Source organism: Artemia franciscana, chromosome 8 (genome assembly GCF_032884065.1).
Source record: "Artemia franciscana chromosome 8, ASM3288406v1, whole genome shotgun sequence".
Classification (NCBI taxonomy): domain Eukaryota; kingdom Metazoa; phylum Arthropoda; class Branchiopoda; order Anostraca; family Artemiidae; genus Artemia; species Artemia franciscana.
The window spans coordinates 21,647,368-21,665,369 of record NC_088870.1 but is presented as its reverse complement, the minus strand read 5'-3'; the positions used below and the strand labels follow the sequence as shown (position 1 = coordinate 21,665,369).

The following is an 18,002-nucleotide window of genomic DNA, read 5'->3' as shown; positions in this document are numbered from 1 at the left end:
TGTGTTTTAGCTTCATAAGCTATAAATCTTTCTTAACGGAAGCAAGTTCCTACAAAAAAAATGTTTGTAAGTTTTTCGATTTTGTTCTGAGACAAGGTTTTGCAGGAAATATTTGCAACTTTACAATTAAGATAGGTTGATTATTCTATTTGTCCGTCCGTTTTTTTCTTTTGAGGTGTTTAAAACCAGAGTATTAATTTATTAGCTCAGTGCTTTAACAAGCTACAGATGTTAATGTGCATAAAATACATTGATCCATCAAACCCTTCGTGGTAACAATATGTAAGTAAGAAGCGACCCTGCACAATGGTAACTGAAACTGTAACAAACGAAATTTTGAAGCCAATAGATATCAAACAGCGACCCGGCTCAATAGTAACCGAAACTCTAAAAATTGGAATTTGATACCAATAATTACATCAAAAGAATCGCATTTAAATGCTGATTTTAAATATATAAGTTTCATCAAGATCAGTTATACCCATCAAAAGTTACGGGCCTGATAAAATTTGCCTCATTTTAGAAAATAGGGGGAAACACCCCCTAAAAGTCATACAATCTTAACGAAAATCACACCGTCAGATTCAGTGTATCAGAGAACCTAGTTATAAGAGTTTCAAGCTCATATCTACAAAAATGTGGAATTTCGCATTTTTAGCTAGAAGACAGATTTGTTTTTTTAGTTGTTTTTTTTCAGGGGTGATCGTATCGACTGAGTGGTCCTAGAATGTCGCGAGAGGGCTCATTCTAACGGAAATTAAAAGTTATAGTGCCTTTTTAAGTGACCAAAAAATTCGAGGGCACCTATGCCCCCTCCCATGCTTATTTTTTCCAAAAAGTTACCGGATCAAAATTCTGAGATAGCCATTTTATTCACCATATTGGATAAACCTAATAACTATGTCTTTAGGGACGACTTACTCCCCCGCAGTCCCCTAGGGAGGGGCTATAAGGTACAAACTTTGACCTGTCTTTACACATAGTAGGGGAGACCAGCCCACATTAGCTACTTTTTTCATTCTTTATTTATTGTAACCACAGTTTTCGACTTCAAATAATTCTGAAAATCCTGGAATATAGGCTCATCTATAGGGTATCTAGGAAAATAACCCTCAGCATTCAATCTTTTATGATACAGCGAAAAAAGAGCCACAGTGAGATTCTCCAAAGATGGCTAACCTGGGCCAACCTGGTTCACGTTCGCCACACATTAGCCCACGTTCGCCACCCTCTTGCATCATGGTTATTAAAGCATCTATTGCTCTAAATGTAGCGCTGGAATAGGTGTTTATGTATAGTTATTTCAGATATTCATTTGTCACGCAGCTATAAAAGGAATTAGGTATAGCATAATTCACATAACCCATCTTGTATACTGAAAGGTCCACACCAAAATTCAGCCGTTCAGCAAGTTTTGAAATTCCACCTAATATTGAGGGTTTTCCTAATCTTGTTACAACCTCGGACTTCAAGACGCACGATTTCTCTTCAGTCAGCATGAACTTGCTCATTTCTACACACTTCAAGAATTTAACACCAAACTCATCTGGATATTCCTTTAAAACTTTCGTAGCATAGAAATGCTTGCCACTCTTTTTACCTGCAAGACCAACTATGATAAAGTCGCCCAATTCTATTGGCGTGCTTCCCAAATCCTCTTCATCTTCTCCTAGATTCAGACTATTGTCACTATCATCATTAAACTCCATCTCAACATGATCGGATTCACTCTCACTCTCAAGAAATAGTTGCTTGCTTCTTGTAATTTGGCTTTCTTTGCATTCTCCTTTCCCTGGCCCTTTTTCTGTTCTTTCTTCTTCTTCCTGACGGATTCTTTCCTTTACTGGGGTGTCAGTCAAGATTTCGGTAAGTTTTTTTTTTTCACTGCACGTCTGATTTCTTTTCTCGGAGAACCTTTTGGGAATGGAGAGATGTCAACTAGTTCAGCGAAGCTTTTGTCAGCCAATAGGTCTACATCTGAAGGTAAGCCCAATAGTGATTGGGTAGCGTTGTCACAGTCGGTAGACTGGCTAGCCACATCATCTTTACGGTAACCAGAAACTGGTGATAGAGGTACTAAGACATCCTGGTCCAAAGGATATGGTCGATCAGAGACATATGAGCTGAGATACTCGTGATCTTTGAAAACATTGGGATCGAAAGGGAAAATCCCAGTGCTACGAAAACCGTGTATTATGTTTTCTGGAGTCAGTGCTTTGGGATACACCTTTCGGCAAAGCTTGGATACATTGTACATGGAAATAGTGCATTTGTACTGTGTCATAAAAGTCGCATATTCACTGTTGTAGAATGCCTTCAAAGGATACATAACTGACCTGTCAAGTGGTTGCAACTTATGCGTTGTGTGTGGAGGCACTGTCAGCATGACAACTCCATTCTCTTTCGCTAATTCAAGCAATTCGCTACTGTAACGACTAATGTGATTGTCAAGAATTTAAAGCACAGGATTAGCTTTGCTTGGTCTTGCCTGACTGATAAAATGGTTCATCCAAACAAGAAAGAGGGCACATCCAACCCGATGCCGTTTCTGAACCGTGAGCAATGGTACCTGGTGGCGCTCCTTTCAGCAGAATTCCAGGGCATTTCTTGCGAGGGAAAATGAGCATTGGAGGGACGCTATTACCCATGGCACGGACACAAACACACATAGTGACATTCTGTCCTGTTTCTGCAGAAGTGACCTCCGCCACAACCACCATAGCAGCCAAAAGATTAAAATATGTTAGAGAAAACAGCTGCCAAGGAAGGAGGAATAGTCATCTGAAGCTGATTCAGGAATATCAACTATTGTATTTTTTCTCGGGGTTGATCTTACCGACTGTTGGTCACAAAGTATAAGAAAAAGAAAGGTCATTTGAACAAAAATCACAACATTTACTTCCCGGTTAGGCACAAAAAAAGAAGATAGGCTTAGTCGGTTTATTGCGAGAATTCGACCATCCAGACTCAACAGGCCCTGGTTCGCCATTCCTAGGAGTGGCAAACCAGGGCTGGTTTTTGATGGCGAACGTGGGCTTGTTCCCTCTTTTGAGAAAAAAAGTGCTGATCAGTTATTACCATAGATGGCGTCAAATATGCACCCATCATTGTTGCTAAGTTGCAGATGATCACGCGGAGATAATGAGTCCTCTCATACCTTTATGTTAAGCATTGACTTTTTCCATTTTCCATCAGGACAAAATCTAGTTTTAAAGCATAAAAAAACAACTTACCGCATAGAATTTACAAAACGTGTTTTAACATGCCTCTTAATCTACTTAAACTTTCGCTACTAAATGGCAGTTCAAACGCTAGATTATGGGATTTTCTCCGTGGATGGATTGCACGTAAAACGCAAATGGTGAACCTGGGCAGTGGTGAAGCTGGGCTGGTCTCCCCTAATGGTTACTGGGAAGTGTACAGACGTTTTCAGGGGGATTTTTCTGGTTTAGGGTGGAGAGTTGAGGGGGGGTTTCGTAGGAGGATATTTCCATGGACAGACTTCTCACGGGGCAAGAGAATTTCAATGAAGGGGGCGCAGGATTTTCAAGCATTATTTGAAAATAACAATGAAAAAATAAATATGAAAAGTTTTTTCTACTGAAAGTAAGGAACAGCATTAAAACTTAAAACAAACAAAAATTATTACGAATATGAGGGGTTTACCTCCTTGTTATACCTCACTCTTTACGCTAAAGTATGTTTAGTAATTTCAACTATTTATTGTACGGCCTTTGTGATTCAGAGGTAATTCTTAAGGATTTTGGACAAAATTTAAGCTTTAGTGTTAAGAGCGAGGTATCGACCAGGGTTGAACTCCCCTCATATACGCAATAAAAACATGCGAATATAGAAGTTCGTTACGTAAGTTAATTCGTAAGTTACGTATATTTTTTACCAATGAAAACGTTTGTAAAAAATTAAAAGTTCTAGTTGCTTTTTTAAGTAATCAAAAATTGGAGGGCAACTAGGTCTCCTCCCTCGCTCCTTTCTTCTCAAAATCTTCCGATTAATTGCAATTAATTAATATTCAAATTTCCTTTTAACTATTTATGTGCGGAGATCCAAGATCAAAACATTCATTAATTCAAAAACGTCCCGACATTTAATAAAAAAAACAAGTTTTTGTAAAATGAAAGTAAGGAGCAACATTAAAACTTAAAACGAACAGAAATTACTCCGTATATGAAAGGGGCTTTTCCTCCTTAATGCCCCACTCTTTACGCTAAGGTTTCTTACTGTTTTCAAAAGTAGAGTTACGAGAAAGGGTCAAACTTTAGCGTAAAGAGCGAGGCTTTGAGGAGGAGAAGCCCCTTTCATATACGGAGTAATTTCTGTTCGTTTTAAGTTTTAATGTCGCTCCTTACTTTCCATTACAAAAACTTGTTTTTTTATTTAATACTTATAATGAAATCACATGCAAACCCTCTTTTTACAAACAAACAAACATGCATACATACAACTTATTTTTATATAGATAGATAGATAGATAAATATACATATACACTATAAATTAACTACGTAAAACTTGCGAATATACAACATTCTTCGCTGTCCCATTGTCTGTGCATATAAATATATTGTCAGGTTTACGGACCCTCGAACATGCAACATACAATCGTCCATGGGAAAAACAATCTTTATTGAGATCTATACCGCATTTTTCTAATGATTGCCCTTGAGCTTTGTTGATGGCGATGGCAAATGCTAATCGAATTAAGAATTGCAATCTTTTAAATTGAAAAGGCAGATCCGTTGGAATTATGAGAATGCGAGGAATAAGAACAGCCTCACCCTCAAAAGGCCCTGTCAAGATTGTTGCCTCTATTACGTTTTCCATTGTTTTTTTTTTTACGGCAAGTCGCGTGCCATTGCAAAGCTTTGATGGGTTAATATTTCGTAACAGATAACACACCACGGCCCCTGGGAAAAGGTCATCTATATATATATATATATATATATATATATATATATATATAGAAATAAGTTGTTTGTGTGTTATGTCTGTTACACTATGTCTGTTAAGCCAGATTATAACTTCTATATATATAAAAATAAGTTGTATGTATTTTTGTGTTGAGGGTTTGCATATGACGTCTGAAAAATAAAGAATAAAAAGAAAACAAACTAAAATGTAAAAACTGGGAATTGCAAAAATATTTCAAAATATTTTGACATTAGATTAAAGTAATTCGAAAACCTTATTACAGATACCTAAATTTTGACGTTCATTTTAAATTATTGAGCTTTAGCAAGCTTGGCACGTGAAGATGAATTTTTAGTATCAAACAGTTCGTGGTAACGAACTGTAGTAAGGAGCGACCCAGCTCAATAGTAACCAAAACTCTAAAAAATGGAATTTTGATACCAATACCTACATCAAACGAATCGCATTTTGATGCTGATTTTAAATATATAAGTTTCATCAAGTTTAGTCTTACCCATCAAAAGTTACGAGCCTGAGAAAATATGTGTTATTTTAGAAAATAGGGGGAAACGCCCCCTAGAAGTCATAGAATCTTAACGAAAATCACACCATCAGATTCAGAGTATCAGAGAACCCTACTGTAGAGGTTTCAAGCTCCTATCTACAAAAGTGTGGAATTTTGTATTTTTTGCCAGAAGGCAGATCACGGATGCGTGTTTATTTGTTTTTTTTGTTGTTGTTTTTTTGTTTTTTTTCCCCAGGTATGATCGTATCGACCCAGTTGTCCTAGAATGTTGCAAGAGGGCTCATTCTAAAGGAAATGGAAAGTTCTAGTGCCCTTTTTAAGTGACCAAAAAATTGGAGGGCACCTAGGCCCCCTCCCACGCTAATTATTTTACCAAAGTCAACGGATCAAAATTCTGAGATAGCCATTTTATTCAGCGTGGTCGAAAAACCTTATAACTATGTATTTGGGGATGACTTACTCCCCCACAGTCCCCATGGGAGGGGCAACAAGTTACAAGCTTTGACCAATGCTTACATATAGTAATGGTTATTGGGAAGTGTACAGGCGTTTCCAGGAGGATTCTTTTGGCTGGGGGAGGGGTTGAGAAGAGGGGGATATGCTGGGGGAACTTTCCATCGATAATTTGTCATGGGGGAAGAAAATCTCCATGAAGGAAGCGCAGGATTTACTAGCATTATTTAAAAAAAAAAACAATGAAAAGATAAATGTGAAAAAGTTTTTTCAGCTGGAAGTAAGGAACAGCATTAAAACTTAAAACAAACAGAAATTATTACCCATTTGAGGGGCTCACCTCCTCCTAATACCTCGCTCTTTACGCTAAAGTATTTTTAGTAATTTCAACTATTTATTATACTGCTTTTGTGATTCTGGGGTCATTCTTAATGAATTGGGACAAAATTTAAGCTTTAGTGTAAAGAGCGAGGATCTGACAAGAGGGTGAACCCCCTCATATATGTAATAAAAATATGAGAATACAAAAGTTCTTTACGTAAGCTAATTTATAAGTTACATAAATCTTTTACTAATAAAAATATTCGTAAAAAATTAAAAGTTCTAGTTGCCTTTTTAATTGACAAAAAAATCGGAGGGCAACTAGGCTTCCTCCCCCGCTCTTTTTTTTTCTTAAAATCATTCGATCAAAATTATGAGAAAGCAATTAGCCAAAAAAAAAAAAAAAAAATGCAAATTTCGTTTTAATTATTCCTCTGCGGAGAGCCAAAATCAAAACATGCATTGATTCGAAAACGTTCAGAAATTAAATAAAAAAAAACAAGTTTTTTTAACTTAAATTAAGGAGCGACATTAAAACTTAAAACGAACAGAAATTACTTCGTATTTGAAAGAGGCTGCTTCCTCATCAACACCCCGCTCTTTACGCTAAAGTTTTTTACTGTTTTAAAAAGAAGAATTGAGAGACAGAGTCAAACTTTAGCGTAAAGAGCGGGGCGTTGATGAGGAAGCAGCCTCTTTCATATACGAAGTAATTTCTGTTCGTTTTAAATTTTAATGTCGCTTCTTACTTTCAGTTAAAAAAAACTTGTTTTTTTTATTTAATAGATCTTAAAATGACAGAAGAAACAGCCGAGGAAGTTGCTCAAATAGTTAATTCAAAGATAAATTTTAGTATAAATCCTACAATGGCAGAAGAAACAGCCGAGGAATCTGCTCAAAGGGTTAATGCCAAAAGGCTTGCAGCTAAAGAACGCAAAACCGCGCAGTTAGATGAAAATCCACCTGGACAGCGAGAGTGGAAACGTATCAAAACTGAAAATGATAGCGATGATGACTGGGTTTGGGATTTTGACTTGGATAAGGTCATCAATGCCTACCAGATTTTAGTTAAAAAAGCAAAGGTTTGGCGATATGTATTTCATAGTGACGCTGAAAAATAAAGAAGAAAAAGAAAACTGAAAAAAGAAAAAAAAGGGAAAAAACTAAAAAAAAACTAAAGAAAACTTAGAAAAAACTAAAAAAACTAAAAAATAAAAAAATTAAAAAAAAGAAAAAACCTAAAAAGAAAAAACGTAAAAAAATAAAAAAAAGGTAAAAAACTGAAAAGAAAAAAATAAAAAAAGGCAAGAAACTAAAAAAAGAAAAAACTAAAAAACTGAGAATTGCACAAATATTTCAATATATTTTGACAATAGATTAAAGTAATTTGAAAACATTAAAACGATACCCAAAATTTTAAGGTTTATTATAAATTGTTGGAGCTTTAGCATGCTTGGCACGTAAAGATTTTTCCAAGTGCCAATGTTAGAACGAACATTGACAAATTGAAGAAAACAAATCAATAAAAAGAAGAAACTAAAAAAAAAAGAAAAACTAAAAAAGAAAAAAAAACTAAGAAAAGAAAAACCTAAAAAAGAAAAAAAACTAAAAAAACTGTATTCTATACATATAAAAATAAGTTGTATATATGCATGTTTGTTTGTTTGTGGGTTTGCATTTGACGTCATTATAAGTATATAAGGCTTTGTATATGACGTCATTATAAGATGACACTACAGACTGGGACACCGGGACACAAATGACGACCGGGACACAGGGAATATAAATGACGACAGGGACACTCGAAGAGAAATTACAGACTGGGATACCGGTACACAAATGACGACCGGGACACAGGAAATATATATGACGACCAGGACACAGGGACACAACTACAACGGGGACGCCGAGGGCACTGGAGGGTATATAAATGACGACGGGGACACAGGGAATGTTCGATTAGCAATCACCATCAACAAAGCTCAAGGGCTATCATTAGAAAAATGCGGTATAGATCTGAATACGGATTGCTTTCCCATGGACAACAATTATGTTGCCTGTTCCAGAGTTGGTAAACCTGACAATCTATTTATATGGACAGACAATGGGACAGCAAAGAATGTTGTATATTCGCAAGTTTTACGTAGTTAAAAATATATATATCTATCTGTATTCACAGGTGGGACACAGGGACACAACTACAATGGCACGTAACTAATATGGCGCGTAACGATTTACGCGCGCGGGGGGGGGGGGGCGAAGCGCCCCCATCAGCCAGGTTTTGGGGTGGAACGAAGCGCTACTCCTATAGCTAGTTAAGTTATAAAATTTGCCCATTGTTTACGTTGTGTATTTGTTATCGGGAAATATGCATATATTTTTCGATTGTTTTGACCGAAATTTTTACTGGGGGGATTTTCCACAGGGGAAATTTTCCATGGGAAAGGAAGGCTACAGGGGTGAATTTTTCAGGGAAAATTTTACACTGTGGAATATGCAATTCCTATGCGAAATTTTTCAAATTTCTTACTTTTTTTGCCGACTCAATTTTAGGGTAAATTTTCACCAGCCAGATTTCTTGGCAATAGCTAAAAAAGATCAGAAATTAAATAAATACTGATTTTTTCTGAAAGTAAGGAGCAATATTAAAACTTACAAACGAACAGAAACTATTACGTATATGAGGGGGGTTGTCCCTCCTCAACACCTCGCTCTTTGTGCTAAAGATTGAAATTTATCCCAATTCTTCAAGAACGACTCCTGAAACACAAGGTTCGTTTAATTAAAACAAAGTGAGGCTTTTTTAAAAGTAGTAAGAAACTTTAGCGTATAAAGAACAAAAAGTAATTTTACGAAAGCTCCTTGCTTTCAGTTGATTTTTTTATTTTTTTTTTAATCTAATATTTTGTAGGATTTACAAGCTGTGTGTAGGGAGATCTAAACTCTCCCACAATTTCAAAAATCCCAGTAGCTTATCAACCGTTCAAGTTCTGACAAGATTTTCGGATACTCAGGTCAATTCGGAACTCAGGCTGGGAGTCCATATTCTTCATAATTACATTGGGTTTTTAGCCTTGAAAGATTCTACATATGAATTATTTGGCTAGCTTCGATGTTTTATTTTAAACTTTTCTGAATATATTATATAGTAGTCTTACCTGAGGAACTAAATTTCTAAATGACTCCATAATTCGAGATGTTTTGTTTTCTTGGTAGTAGGAAAAGCATCCTGTGACTATAACAACTGACGCCAAAACTATTCCAAGATACAACTAAAGAAATAAAATAATACGGATGTAAAAAAGTATGATCAAATAAAAAGTTTATAATTAAAAAAATTAACATGAGAATTATCAGCTGTAATGGAAGAAAAAAAGATGATAATAGACGAATATAAGAAAACGACTATTAAAAATGGAAACAACAAAAACGTGCTATAAAAATATCATAAGACCAAACAAATACAAGGATTCGAGAGGAAAGAAAATGAAAATGAAAGAAAACCAAAGGAGAGAAATTTTGAAACAAAGGAAAAAATCGATGGGCAAAGGCGAAGGGATATAGATCATTAAAAAGTCCAAATATGAAGAACGATTGTAAAATCCCCAAGAATAAATAAAGGAGTGTAAAAAGAAATATAATAAAAACAGAAAAAGATTAGGCAACAAATAAGAGACAAAAGAAAGAATTTGCGAAAACATTATGCAAAATTACATTAAAACGTTGTAAGATAGTAAGCTGAATCTATATTCACCTTTGTTGCGAGTGCTATCTGAAGAATAAATGCGGGATATTTTTCTTTATATTTTGATAGATTACTATTAATGAATAAATGAAACCTAAAACAAAAAGCAATTAAACTGAATAATTACATCATGCTTGAAAATAACAGTTGCAACCACGGATAAATAATTCAAACCGGACATGAAAATAAATTAAAATGGATAATCAATGAAACGAAAGGAATTTTTCCAAATAAAAGTAGGACTAGTAAGCCCTTAATTACCCATAATAATCAGTGAAATAACTAGAAATTTCCACAAACAAGAGTAGTGTTAGCACTCCCTTAAATTTCCTGAAGCCTATGGCGTCATTTGCTCTTTACTGAAAACTAATTATGTTTCAAACTTTGTGGTTTTTATGCGTCAAAACAACCACGAATAACAACAATAATATAATGAAACATTACGACTATAATAAAGATTACATGAAAAAAATATTCCTTAGGATAATTACATTTATGACTTGCATTTGATTCTACTATTCTAAAGGACGTTGCTCTCCTTTTGATTCTGTCTTATAGAGGAGAAATTAGAAAACTGATGTTTAAATAAAACTTTGAAGACGAACAGTGGCTACTTTTGAAGAACTTAAGTGCTTAGTCTGTTGCAGCAATCTCTTTAAATGATTTAACAATTGAACCCCAATACATTTGAACGGAACGTATTTGAAAATAAAAGGCTAAGGATAAAAATTTACTGCACACCATGAAACAGTGATTAAATAAAAAAAATAAGTTTTTTTTAGCTGAAAGTAAGGAGCGACATAAAAACTTAAAACGAACAGAAATTACTTCGTATATTAAAGGGGCTGCTTCCTCATCAATGTCCCGCTCTTTACGCTAAAGTTGTTTACTGTTTTTAAAAGTAGAGTTGAGAGAAAGAGCCAAACTTTAGCGTAAAGAGCGGGACGTTGATGAGGAAGCAGCCCCTTTCATATACGAAGTAATTTCTGTTCGTTTATAGCCCTCTTTTCCACAAATACATCCAACCAAATTTTGACATAGCTAATTTTTTCAAAATAGTCCAAAGATCAAATATCTATGCTTTTGAGGTTGACAAAACACCCCAAAGTCTGGGGGCAAGGGTTGTAGGTTATGCAAGTTGCCCGTGTTAAAATCTAAGGTTTTTATGGATGGGGTTGTCATACAAGCCTCGGAGAGAGGTCATTCCACTTGAAACCGATAGTTCTATTTCTCGTTTTAAGAGTCCAAGTGATCGAAGGACAACCACCCACGCCCTTTTTCCCAAATGCTTCTGATCAATTTTCGAGAAAACCATTTTGTTCAAAATAGTCTATAGGTCAGATAATTATGCTTCCGGGTTTGAAACTTCCCAAAGTCCGCGGGGTAAGGACTAAGACCTATGGAAGTTGCTTATTGTTAACATACAAGGTTTTTATGGAAGGGGTAGTCGTGTAAACATCAGAGAGGGCTCATTCGATTTGAAAGCAGGTGTTTTAGCATCCTTGTTAATGGTCAAAAGTCATCTCAAAGGGAAACCAGATCCCCCCACGCCCTGTTTCCCCAAATAGATACCCATTTTCTTAAATAGTTCTAATGGAAAACAAATCTACCTCCAGGTTTGAAAAAAAGAACAGAACCCCGAGACAAGGGCTGTTAGTAATGCAAGTTGCCCATTGTCAAACTATAATATTTTTATGGAAGGGGTGGTCCTTTAAACTTTTGAGGGAGTTCGTTCAGTCGGAAATCAAAAGTTCTAGTTCCCTTTTCAACAGTCAAAAGATATTGAAGGTAACTAGCCCCCTGTACCCTTCTCCCCAAATGTTTTTATCAAGATTTGTGACAGCCATTTAGTTCTAACAGTCCAAAGTTCAAACAACCATGCATCTGAGTTTGACATCCCCATACCCTAAATCCATGGGGCAAGGACTGATAGTTATACCCTTATTAACAAATAAAGTTTTTTACGGAAGGGTCATAGATGAGGCATTCGATCTGAGATCAAAAGTTATAGTTCTCTTTTTAGAGTCAAAGGTAATCAGACTGCAACCTGCCCCACCCTCCTGGTGCCCTTTTTCCCATATACATATGATTAAAATTTTGAGATAGTTACGTTTTTCAAAACGGTCCGAAGGGTTAAAAATTGTGCTGCCAGAGTTGAAGCCCCTCCCCCCAAGCTCCAGAGGCAAGAGCTGTAAGTTATGCAAGATGCTTACTGTTCACATATAGTGTTTTTATGGAAGGGGTGGTCACATAAACTATGAAGGAGGCTCATTCTATCTGAGATAAAACGTTCTAGTTCCTTTTTAAAAGCCAAAAGTAATCAGACAGCAACCACCCCCCCCCACCCGTGCCATTTTCCCAATTATTCATGATCAAAACTTTCAGATATGTTTTTCTGGCTAATTTTTGGGAGAGGGAGAAGGCAATTTGAGAAAAATACACTGTATATAAATTATTAAAAATATAGCTTAAATCTCCAGTTTAGAGATCATTTGCAAGACTTAAAATAAGCAATTCGTCTACCATATCTTTATTTTCTTTAGTTATAGTTAGTTCTTTTGAATTTGGAATCAATAATGAAACAGTTGCAACTATTATCTAAGATAGCGGTAGACGCTCTGTCAGTATTATCATCTATTTCTATTTGGCCCATTATTGTGCTTGTCAAATTCATTTTTGCACTAATCTAGAAACTGAGTTGGTATTTTCGCTACATTTAAAACAAGAGTTAAGAACTCATATGGCACTTGTGACGAGGTCGGAAGAGCCAAGAGCTCATATGGCATGAGCTCTAGCAAAGTTTTAAGAATCAGTAGATTGCTTTAAAAGGAAAAATCAGAGGCTTAATGCCGGCCGGGATTTAAAATAAGAGCTCTGAATCACGGCCCTTCTAAATATCAAAATTCATTAAGATCCGATCACCCACTCGTATGCTAAAAATATCTCAATTTTCTAATTTTTCCTCTCCCTTCAGCCCCCAGATGGTCAAATCGGTGAAAACGACTTTATTAAGTCAATTTGTGCACCAAACTCGCCAAAGCACTGAACCCCATCCCCTAACTCCCCAAAAGAAAGCGGATCCAGTCCAGTTAGGTCAATCACGAATCTATGACATTTATAAGCGTTTTCCAAGATTTCCCGTTTCCCCCTCCAACTCCCCCTAATGTCAATAGATCTGGTTGGGATTTGAAAAAAAGAGCTCTATGACTATTCTAAATACCAAATTTCATTAAAATCCGGTCACCCGTTCATAAATTAAAAATACCTCAATTTTTTAATTTCTCCAAGTTAACAACCTCCAGATCCCCCAAAGAGAACGAGCCCGTTCCAATTATGTCGATCACATGTCAATCCCATCAAGTTTCATCCCGATCTCTCAACTCTAAGCGTTTTCCAAGATTTCCGGTTTCTAAGATTTTCAGTTTCCCCCTCCAACTCCCCCCTCCAATATCACTGGATCTGGCCGGGATTTAAAATGAGAGGTATAAAATGAGATGTATCCATCTAAGTATCAAATTTCATTAAGATTTCATCACCCGTTCGCAAGTTACAAATACCTCATTTTTTCTAATTTTTCCAAATTACTCCCCCCCCCAAACTCCACCAAAGAGAGCGGATCCGATCCTATCATGTCAGTCACTTATCTTGGACTTGTGCTTTTCTTCCCACCCAGTTCCATCCTGAAATCTCCGCTTTAAGCATTTTCCAACCAGTCCCACCCCCAATGATTTTGGATCCGGTCGGCATTTAAAATGAGAGATCTGAGTTATGAGATACTTCTAAATATGAAATTTTATTAAGATCCTATCACTTCTTCGTAAGTTAAAAATACCTCATTTTTTCTAACTTTTTAGAATTAACCCTTCCCCCCAACTCCCCCAAAGAGAGCAGATCCATTCCAGTTATGTCAATCACGTATCTAGGACTTGTTCTTTTTTTCAAGTTTCATCCCGATCTCTCCAATCTAAGCGTTTTCAAAGATTTTAGGTCCCTCCCAACTCCCCCCAGTGTCACCGAATCCAGTCCAGATTTAAAATAAGAGCAATGAGACACAACATACTTCCAAACATCAAATTTCATTAAGATCCGATCACCTCTTCGTAAGTTAAAAATACCTCATGTTTCAATTTTTTCGAGATTATTCCTCCCCCAACTCCCCCAAAGAGAGCGGATCCGTTCCGGTTATGTCAATCCCATATCTAAGACTTGTGATTACTTTTCCCACCAAGTTTCATCCCGATCCCTCCACTGTAAGCGTTTTCTAAGATTTTAGGCTCCCCTCCAACTCTCCCAATGTCTCCGGATCCGCTTGGGATTGAAAATCAGAGCTCTGAGACACCATATCCTTTGAACATCAAATTTCAATAAAACCCGATCACTCTTTCATAAGTTAAAAATAACTCTTTTTTCTAGTTTTTCAGAATTAAACATCCCCCCCAACTCCCCCAAAAAGAGGGGATCCGTTCCAGTTATGTCAATCACATATTTAGTACTTGTGCTTATTTTTCCAACCAAAATACATCCCGATCTCTCCAATCTAAGTGTTTTCCAAGATTTTAGGCTTTACCCCCCAACTCCCCCCAGTGTCTCCGGATCCGGTCCGGATTGAAAATAAGAGCTCTGAGACACCATATCCTTCGAAACATCAAATTTCAATAAGATCCGATAACTCTTTCATAAGTTAAAAATACCTTTTTTTTCTAATTTTTCATAATTAAACCTCCCACCCAACTCCCCCAAAGAGAGGAGATCCTTTCCAGTTATGTCAATCACGTATCTAGGACTTGTGCTTATTTTCCCACCAAGTTTCATCCCGATTCCTCCACTCTAGGCGTTTCCCATGATTTTAGGTTTCCCCACCCCGACTCCCCCCAATGTCATCTAATCCGGTCGGGATTTAAATTGAGGGCTCTGAGACGCTATGTCCTTCAAACATCAAATTTCATTAAGATCCGATCACCGGTCCGTAAGTTAAAAATGCCTCCTTTTTCTAATTTTACCGATTTAACCGTCCCCCTCCCCCCTCCAGATGGTTGAATCGGGGAAACGATAATTTTAATTTAACTTGGTCTGGTCTCTGATACGCCTGCCAAATTTCATCGTTCTAGCCTACCTGGAAGTGCCGAAAGTAGCAAAACCGGGACAAACAGACCGACAGACAGACCGACCGACAGAATTCGCGATCGCTGTATGTCACTTGGTAGATACCAAGTGCCATAAGAACTTAGAAAAAGATTTTGACAGTTTGAGATTTCAGTAGTTTTCAGTGCAGATATTTATATTTTGTGGATCATCCTATGGTTGCATGAAAATTACTCTTGTTAGTTTATTGCATTTAAATAGTGACCCAGTAAAACTATAGTGCTTTGCGTCGCGATTTTACTGGCTCGCCAAAAATATTACATAATATTCTGCCTCTTGATTTATGGTCCAGATAAAGATCACATGGATCTGATCAACTAGTTTGTGGTAACGAACAGTTTGTGGTAAGAAGGTATTAAGCGTGGTAAGAAGCGACACGGCTTAATACTAACCGAAAGTCTAAAAAATGAAATTTTGATACCAATAGAAACATAAAAAATCGGCTTATTATGCTGACTTCGAATATATTATTTCCATTAAGTATAGTATTACCCATTAAAGAATACGAGCCTGAGATAATTTGCTTGATTTTTTTAAAGGGGAAACGCCGCAAAAAGGTATAGAATCATAATGAAAATCATACAATCAGATTCAGTATATCAGAAAATCCTACTGTAGTATTTTCAAGCTTCTATATGCAAAAATGTGGAATTTTGTATTTTTTTGGCCAAAAGAAAGATTTTTTCTTTATGTTTATTGATGGTTATTTGTTTTTGCTTATTTGTTAAAGATATTTATTTGTGTTTTTTTTTGTTGTTGTTTTTTTTTTCAGGGGTGATCGTATCGACCCAGTGGTCCTAGAATTTCGTGAGAGTGCTCGTTCAGAACAGAAATTAGAATCAGAATAGAAAAAGAAATTAAAAGTTCTACTGCCCTTTTACAGTGACCAAAAAGGTAGGAAGGCAACTTAGCCCCCTCCCCTAACCCTTTTTCCCAAAATTGTCTGATCAAAATTTTGAGATAGCAATTTTGTTCGTCATACTTGTAAGACCCAATAACTATGCCTTTGGATGCAACATGACAACCCCCCCCCCAACGCAGCTCCAGGGAAAGGTCTTCAAGTTATAAAATTTCCCCATTGTTTATGCATAGATTTATCAATTTGTTTATGCATAGATTTATCAATGCATAGACACATCTGATTTATTAAAAATATATAATCATTTAAGAAACTTGGGTTTATATTTGATAAATAAGAACACAAACAGTTAAGATACATCTAACTTATTAAAACTTTTAGATGATTTATATTTGATAAACAAGAACAGACACGGTAAAGATACGTCTGATTTATTAAAAATAACTTATCACTTAATAAATTTGAGATTTAGTTTTGATACAAGAACACATACATTTGATTTATCAAAAAATATTTAGTCATGTGAGAAATTTGGGTTTTAGTTTTAACAAATAACAACACAAACGGTTAAGATACATCTGATTTATTAGAAATATTTGATCATTTAAGAATCTTGTTCTTATTTGACAAATAAGAACAATAACCGTTAAGATACATCTAATTTATTAAATATATTTGATCATTTTAGAAACTTTTGTTTTAGCTTTGATAAACAAGAACACACACGGTTAAGATACATCTGATTGATTAAAAATATGTCATTTCTTATGAAATTTGTGTTTAAGTTTTGATAAATATGAACAAACACTCTTACGATACATCTGATTTATAAAAATATTTAATCATTTAAGAAACTCGCCTTATAGTTTTGTCAAATAAGAACGCACATGATTGAGATACATCTAATTTATTAAAAATATTTGATCATTTAGGATATTCGGGTTTAGGTTTTGCCTAATAAGAACACAAACGGTTAAGATAATCTGATTTATTAAAAAATTTGATCATATAAGAAACTCTGATTTTATTTTTGGCTAATAAAAATACACACGGTTAATATACATCTGATTTATTAAGCATATTTGATTATTTAAGAAACTGGGGTTTTAGTTTTGATAACTATGAACACACACGGTTAAGATACATATGATTTATTAAAAATATTACATCATGTAATAAACTTGGATTTTAGTTATGACAAATAATAAAAAAGATGGTTAAGGTAAATCTGATTTATTAAAAATATTTGATCATTTAAGAAACTTGGATTTTATTTTTTGCTAATAAGAATTACCTGGATTATTGGATTATTTTGGCTAATAAACAACATCAGATTTATTAAAAACATTAGATCATTTATGAAACTCAGCTTTTATTTTTGATAAATAAGAATACACATGGTTAAGTTACATCTCATTCATTAAAAATATGTGATTATTTAAGAAACTTGGGTTTAAGTTTTGATAAATATGAACAGACACGGTTACGATACATATGATTAATTAAAAATATTTCATCATTTAAGAAAGTTGCGTTTTCGTTTTCACCAATAAGAACACACACAGTTAAGATACATCTGATTTATTAAAAAAATTTGATCATTTAAGAAACTTGGATTTTATTTTTGGCTAATAAGAATACACACTGTTAAGGTACATCTGATTTATTAAATATATTTAATAATTTAAGAAGCTTGAGTTTTAGTTTTGATAACCATGAATACATACAGTTAAGATACATCTGATTTATTAAAAATACTAGATCATTTAAGAAACTGGGATTTTAGTTTTGACAAATAAGAACACACACGGATAAGATACATCTAACCCAATTTTCTTAAATTTGGGTTTTGTTTTGACAAATAAGAATACACTGTTAAAGATAAATATGATTTATTAAAAAATATATGATCATTTAAGAAACTTTGGCTTAGTTTTGAAAAATAAGAGTACTCACAGTTAAGATACATTTGATTTATTAAAAATATTTGATCATGTAAGAAACATGAGTTTTAGTTTTGACAAATAAG

General features: G+C 35.1%; 1 protein-coding gene across 5 annotated transcripts in view; it reads right to left on the bottom strand.

Moving 5' to 3' along the window:
* The window catches only part of LOC136030135 (sodium/potassium-transporting ATPase subunit alpha-B-like), a 146,455-nt gene that overhangs the window by 58,526 nt on the left and 69,927 nt on the right, over window positions 1-18,002 (bottom strand). For all 5 annotated transcript variants that reach the window (XM_065708828.1, XM_065708830.1, XM_065708827.1 and 2 more), the window contains exon 5: window positions 9,386-9,499. In XM_065708828.1, coding sequence (XP_065564900.1) covers window positions 9,386-9,499 — 114 coding nt within the window. The remainder of the gene's footprint in view (window positions 1-9,385; window positions 9,500-18,002) is intronic.